The sequence below is a fragment of the Xenopus tropicalis genome, chromosome 2, assembly GCF_000004195.4.
Source record: "Xenopus tropicalis strain Nigerian chromosome 2, UCB_Xtro_10.0, whole genome shotgun sequence".
NCBI lineage: Eukaryota > Metazoa > Chordata > Amphibia > Anura > Pipidae > Xenopus > Xenopus tropicalis.
In genome coordinates this window covers 75109894-75116975 of record NC_030678.2, presented here as the reverse complement: position 1 = coordinate 75116975, position 7082 = coordinate 75109894, and the positions used below count along the sequence as shown (strand labels likewise).

At 40.5% G+C, this 7082-nt stretch overlaps 1 protein-coding gene across 2 annotated transcripts in view; it reads right to left on the bottom strand.

Annotated features, from left to right (window-relative positions):
• Positions 1-413: 413 nt before the first annotated feature.
• kdm5b (lysine demethylase 5B) overlaps positions 414-7082 on the bottom strand; it is a 31595-nt gene continuing 24926 nt past the window's right edge. For both annotated transcript variants that reach the window (XM_002939638.5, XM_018091505.2), the window contains exons 20-28: positions 6703-7055; positions 6462-6600; positions 6199-6378; positions 4889-5050; positions 4295-4774; positions 4099-4210; positions 3763-3968; positions 3374-3634; positions 414-1343 (exon numbers count right to left, since the gene is read on the bottom strand). In XM_002939638.5, the coding sequence (XP_002939684.2) occupies positions 1209-1343; positions 3374-3634; positions 3763-3968; positions 4099-4210; positions 4295-4774; positions 4889-5050; positions 6199-6378; positions 6462-6600; positions 6703-7055 (2028 nt within the window). In that variant the 3' untranslated portion in view covers positions 414-1208. The remainder of the gene's footprint in view (positions 1344-3373; positions 3635-3762; positions 3969-4098; positions 4211-4294; positions 4775-4888; positions 5051-6198; positions 6379-6461; positions 6601-6702; positions 7056-7082) is intronic.

The window sequence follows — 7082 nt, the reverse complement described above, 5'->3', positions numbered from 1 at the left end:
ATATAATCCAGCTGCTATATATCCATGGGGGCACCTACTGAAGCTGGAAAAAGGCACAGGTTACATAGCAGACAACAGATAATTTCTGTAGACTTTAATGGGGCTGTTATCTGCTATGTAACTTGTGCATTTTCTCATTTAAATGGCTACCCCATGACTACACAGCAGCTTAGTTTATATAATCTTTGGTAGTCTGAGGCAAACACACCAGTTGTACCAGTGCAGCACAACAGTGAATTATACTGTAATAACTTTTATATTTTTATTTTTTGGTGTTACTTTTCCAGTTTAGATTAATGATAAAGTGGCTAATGACATGCAACGGCTGCGGAATATTTTAGAAGATCATTTATTTCACTGAACAGCAACCAGGGTCTTCATGTTGAATACAATAAAATGCACAAGCCCGAATGTACTGTAACCAAGGGGTTTTATTCCACAATATAAACTGCAAAATGTCATCATACAAGCTACAAGAAAAGCAAAGAACAAACAAGAAATAATAATTAATGGGATTTAAGGGAAGCCGACATACAGCTCAGTCTGCTATGTTTAACACTCTGGCTGCTCTAAGCACCTATTCAACCCAACATTTCTGTACATTAACCCTCTGCACCGAGAAGGCATTTAAACCAAGATCAAATATTTCGACTTTCATTCCAACATATGGAACTTAAAAAAAAAAGTGTTATTGCTCAAATCGTCCTACAGAAAATAAACTAAATTAATATATAAAGTAGGTGTATTTCATGAGATGAACCTGGATCTCCACATGCAGCTACAACATTTTCACACTTCATTCAGGCCCCCTTTGGCTGCTGCACTAACCATGTATCCCTGGAGTGAGGTATGAAAGGGACAAAACTCCTTTCTTAACAATAACCTATATCAAACTCATTTGTGCTGAGAGCCAGCAGATCTTTAACATGTAACAGCTGACGTATTAAGAAAAAATATACAAAATTGTCCAAAACAATTATTTTTTTATTTTGAGTTCTGTGGAAGGCGCAGCAGGTTTGGAGGGTCTGAGAAGAAAATGGCACGGGAGCCAGGTCAGAAAGGAATCCAGACAAGTGCCTCGAGGAACAAAAAAAAAAAAAAAAAAAAAAAAAGGGATCCAAAAGCTCCTGTGAGTGTTTTTCTCTAACAAAGTCCTGCGCCAAGGAAGTAATCCATATTGTTCTGAAACTAAAAGGGGTGCTCTTCTCTTATTTGCGTGCACAAGTCATCTCCTTACAGTGTGTACAAATGTAATCCTCCTTTTCAGCTGTTTCCGCAGAAAGACCAACACAAACCTGATGAAACCAACGATTGCAATTCCCATCACACTGTACCCAGTCAACCTGCAAAGGAAAGTAAAGCACAACACCAATTTATTACTACAAAAGGTCTGATAACATTCTGCTCTTGATTCCTCCACTGTCCTGGCATATTTACACTGATCTGGACATTACAGTTCTCCATTGGACTTATTATTGAATGGAGCCAAAAGATGAAAGAATATTTACGATACTGACAAAGTCTGAGATGCTTCTATAGTTTAGACCAGTGCTGTCCAACTTCTGCGGTGCCGAGGGCCGGAATGTCTCGCGCATACATGGTGGAGGCCCGCTAATGGAGGCCACTCTCCCTTTTAAACCACACCCACTTCAAACCACACCCATTTTATCACAATGGTGGTAGTGCAGCAAAAACCTTAATGCTTTGTCCTCACTGCAGGGATATCAACCATCATTCATATGTGAAAGAATTATATTATGTCATATTTAGGCACACCCTAAAATCCATATGACTTCTCCTCCCCTGTGGATAGCACAGCAACCCCCAGTACATAATTACACACCTTAGGGACCATTTACTGGCTAACAAACTCCCAGAACAAACCCCTGCCAGGTTCACCTCCAACAGGCAGCATAGGGTAGCAGTCTGCCTGCCCTACGATACCGGTGTGTGTCATGCTCTGCCTGCCTCATGATGCCTGTGTCTGCCATATGCTGCCTGTTGTGTGTGTCATACTCTGCCTGCCCTATGATGCCTGTGTGTGCCATACTCTGCCCTACCCTGCCTGTGTGTGCCATACTCTGCCTGCCATATGCTGCCTGTGTGTGCCATACTCTGCCCTACCCTGCCTGTGTGTGCCATACTCTGTCCTACCCTGCCTGTGTGTTCAATACCCTCCCTGCCCCATGCTGCCTATGTGCCATACTCTGCCTACCCTTTGCTGCTTGAGTGTGCCATACCCTACCTGTCCTATGCTGCCTGAGTGTGCCATACCCTACCTGTCCTATGCTGCCTGTTTGTGCCATACCCTCCCTGCCCCATGCAGGCCTGAGGTGTGAACAAGAGAACAATGTGGGTGATTACAGCCTGAGCCTGAGGTGTGAACACTGCAGGGGGTAAACAATGCATAGATTAAAAGGTGTGAACAGTACAGGGGATTACATGTTTAAACAATACAGGGGGATTACAGCCTGAATCTGAGGTGAGAACCATGCAGGGGGGCAGTTAATCTCAGTACTGATACCGTTTAAAGTTTATACAAGGGTAAAACCATCAAAGCAGCCAGACAGGTGGGGGGCCACACAGAGGGGGGTCGCGGGCCGCCAGTTGGACAGCACTGGTTTAGACTATAGAAACAGGAGCACAGTGCTAATTGTAAAGGACAAACATCTACAATTACTTTTTAATAAATGTTTTCTTACTGACGTAATAATGGACTGAGGACTTTAATTACATAATTTGAGTTAAAAACGGCAACATTCTAATTTCAACCCTTCCACAAGATCTTCAGTAAGAATGTGGATAAAATATATTAATAGACTTTATTATATAGTATTAAAAAATGTGCGTGTCATATACATATAATTTATATATACACACACACAAAACTAACTAGACCTTGGGATTACTGTAGTCCAGGATAATTTGTGTTTGTATATAATGTTTTATATCAGTGTATAAATTTATGCATAGATTTAGGTACAAGTCTTTCATTTATATGACTTTATTACATTTACGTTATAGATGGATTTATTCTAAGCAGCTTTCATCTTTTCTTTATTATTTACTTTATAGGTCACTGACCAGCAATCAAAACACTGTTTACTGTTCATGTTCCACATTATAGTTATTTCTATTGCTTATCTTTCTCTTTATCTCCTGTTAATTTTCCATTCAGACTTCCAAACTGCTGCTGGAAGGGTTATTAACTCACAAGAAAATAAAAAATGAACACTAACTGAATATGTTCTTAGAAAACTGCTGCCTACATTACTGTACCACTTTAAAGACTATTCTTAAGAATATTATTCTCTTGGCTTTGCTGTTTCAATTCCTGCAGTGGCTTTCACCCTTAGAGATGTCAATTACTCACCTCATCACCTTCAGGTTCCATACATCTGTCTGCAGGGCAAAATGCATCGTCATCATCAGACTCATCTGATGTAAAGGAGGATTGGGAATCACTTGCTCTGCTTTCCTCAGGAAGTAGCTCTCTGCCACATAAGTCTTTTGGTTTAGCTACTTTAACCCTCTTTTTGAGGAAAGTAGGAGTCTTTCTCATTCTTCCTTCACGACGGCGCTTCAACTTTTGGTCTGTACTATCTGATCTTTCTTTCCGTATGCAGTTTACAGCCTTACAAGTGGGATTAAATAATAAAACATTACCACACAACCACAAAATGTATTATCCATTATAACCTAAGAGAAACATTCATGAGAGAGGATCCTTTTCTACTTGTATAATAGGCAATGTGTTAGTACCTCTGTTAATACTGGGCTTCGATCTGCTCTCTGCTGTCTCACAGGTCCTTTTTCCCTGCTATGGGTAACATTGGGTAAGCTGCATTCTGGGGCTTGTGTGGAAGAAGGCTCTGTCAGAAGTGCATGATAGAGCTCATGGACCTCAGGAAGTGAAACTTGCAAAAGCTGAGCTTCCATTAACAATTCATCTAATTCAGCATTCAGACCTATAGGGAAAAAATAGAGTTATGCTTTAAATGTCTATTTTGCCTTGTATTTGGCATTAAACAACTTGGGGGGCATTGCCCATTAAACTTTGTCTTTATCGCCCTATGCACTGGTGAGAAACAAACTTACTTTTCAGTGGGATGCAGTTGCGTCCAGGAGAAAATGGGGATCGGATATAAATGCTTCTGTTGTCCCACTCATGAGGTAGAGAGAATGATGTGGCCCCTACACTCTGCGATACCTGCATAATTAGTTTAAGGGAACAATTTAAAAAGAAATACGAGACAGATAAAAATATATTTTGAAACAAGGCAATAAGTCTTACATCATTGGTCTCTGTCAAATGCCCGGCTGTTGCTTGCCACCTGTTGTATAACTGGCTCGAGCTAATTTTCTCTTGCACCATTTTCAGGTCGTTTGAAGACAACATATGTTGTGCGCGATGTTGCCAACTGACTGTCCTTTCAATCAAGTAACGTAAGGCATCTCCTTCTGGCAGACGGACACGCAGACGTTGCAGGGAAGCTAACAGAGGCAGGATCTTCTCCAAAGGAGGTTTTTCAGAGCGGTGGCACTGAGGACATAGCCAGACCTGAGCTCCATGTCGAGGAGCTGTAATACAACCAGCGTGAAAGCAGCTTCTGCACAGCTCACACTGGATCATAGGAGCCATTGGTTCTCCCTGGCAGACGCACACCTTCCAGTCACTCTGTTCCTCATGGGATAGAAGTCTGTTCTCATTAGAAATCCTGAAAGCATGCAAGGCCTCCATCTCACGTAGTCGGGCTTCTCCTAAGGCTGCCATCTAAAAAGAACAAGTGCAAAAACGAGTTAGTCTGTGGATGACTTCAACTATTGCAAACATCTATCTTACTTGATTTCAGCCCTGGAACAGCAAATGTTTAAGGTTGATCCTCACCGCTGTGGCAGTGTCTCTGCTTTCACTTAATGCTTTTTCCAGTTCCTGCAGACCATCTGGCTTCATATACTTTTTCTTTCCACTTAAGGACACCTGCTCTTTAAGTTTCTTTGTTTTCCTTTTAAAGCCAGAGGTACCAACATCACAAAGAGGGCAAAGGACCTACAAAAAGGAGAGAAGGGAATATCATCTCAATTTATATTTTGATGGTGAGAATATTGGTTGCTGCAAGCTCTTTAATAAAATCAATACTTTGTTCTTAAGAACATTAAAGAGGGAATTATATAAAAGGCTCTTCATTTCTTTTCGCAATGTATCTTGAAAAAATCTGTTAGAATGTGAGTTATAAATGTGAAAAATGGCCAGAGTTATCATATTCACATATGAATAGACATTTAGAATAATTAGTGATGGCAGGTGGTACAAACACAATAAAATAGAGAATATAATTACTGTAATGTCTAAAGGTAAGCACATTTATTATTGTCTCAATGTAAACAATATGTTTGGGATTCAAGCAATTACGTTCTGCCTATACCATCAAAGAGTCTACTTCCCTGCTCATCCCAACTGTTGGGTGCCTACTGATGCCTTGCACAAATCCTCCTGCTTTAGTGGGGATGTTGTGCTTTTTTTTCCCCAGAACTTTCTCTAAAATCTTATGTCTAAAGGTAAAGCTAGTGGCTGAAACAAGTACTGTATATCAAGGTAAAATTGAAATACACAGAAATTGCTGTTTCTATGTGAATAGGTGCTAACATGCTAAGATCCCCCCCACCCCCCATGGCAAATTGTACCCACTTCAGACCCAAGCCAGATCTCCATTTTTCCCAAAAATCATAATTTCATCTTAAAATCAGAAAAAATCAAATTCATAAGTAAAGGTAAATCTTATAGGTTTTTAAAATGTTGCACCTGGTATCACCTAGGAGTCTTAAAATGAAAGTGATACTGACACTAAAAAAAATACTTTTAAAAATGTGAATGTACATTAAAAATTACTTATAGGTCATGCTGATTGTTTTTCCCTGATTGGGCTGCATTTAAGTTCCAAAACCTGACTGTTCTGCCAACCTGACTGTCCCTTTTCAGCCTGTCCGTTATAGCTTCTAATGCTAAAGTACTCCTGCTGCACAAATATAGCAGCCCCCCCGTAAAAAAAATGGGCGTTCAGATACATAATATAAAGCATCAGGCAAATACTTTTAAGTCAAAATTAAAAATAGCATGCAAAGACAGTGTTATGATAGCTATAAAAAAAGTTTTAATTTCTGGTGTCAGTATCTGTTTAAGTTGTTTTTTGTTTTTACCTCAAGCAGTGTGTATGGGGAGTTGGCTGTTAAAAAAGTGTTGGCTGCACATTCAGTCCAAGCATGGACTTCTCCCACTAATGCCTCTAGCCTTGGCAGAGGTGCCAGATGAACAGGAATTGCCCGTCCATGGGCGACAAGTTCCACCAATGTGTCCAACACAGGAACCCTGGGCCCAGCCTGCAAGAAAAAGTGGGAAAAAAATCATCAACAAAATGACATTAATCTGTCAAATAACAAATAAACTGTGAAATGATTCTAACCTGTACAGTCTCCACTTCCTGCAACCATTCATGAGCCCTTTGTACAGCATCTCTTAAGGATTCCACAATAGGCAAAAAAGCTGGGATTTTTTCCACTTCTCTTAAAGCTGATGTTAAGGAATCAAGTGGTTGCCGGGGCCTATTTGAAATACATTAAATCAATTAATGTGCAACATGAAGTTTCACCCCACTTTGCATCCAATGCTGGGATTAGTACAGTGATAACAGACTTGTCACAGACCTGGATTTGAGAAGGCTTCTACACCGATCATCCCAATGTTCAGACATAGTAAGCAGCTCCTGAAGTTTGGCCATTGCCTTTTCTACAGTAGGGTGAGGAGAGAGACCCACACCCAAATCTATAAGTCTCCTCATGACATCCAATGTAAGTGCCCTAGGATCCTTGCATGCCTGATGCTGCTCCTCTAGCCATCTAGCCTGTTCAAGGCGTTCCCGAATATCTACCAGTGGCAAGTCCAAGTCAAACTGAAAACTAGAGTCAAGCAGATCTTGAAGTTCACAAGCTTGTGGCATTTCTGCTGTTAGAAGTCTTTGGCTTTGTAACTGGAATTCTTCCACACGACAAAGCAGATCCTTCAGGACACAAAGTAGCAAAAATTA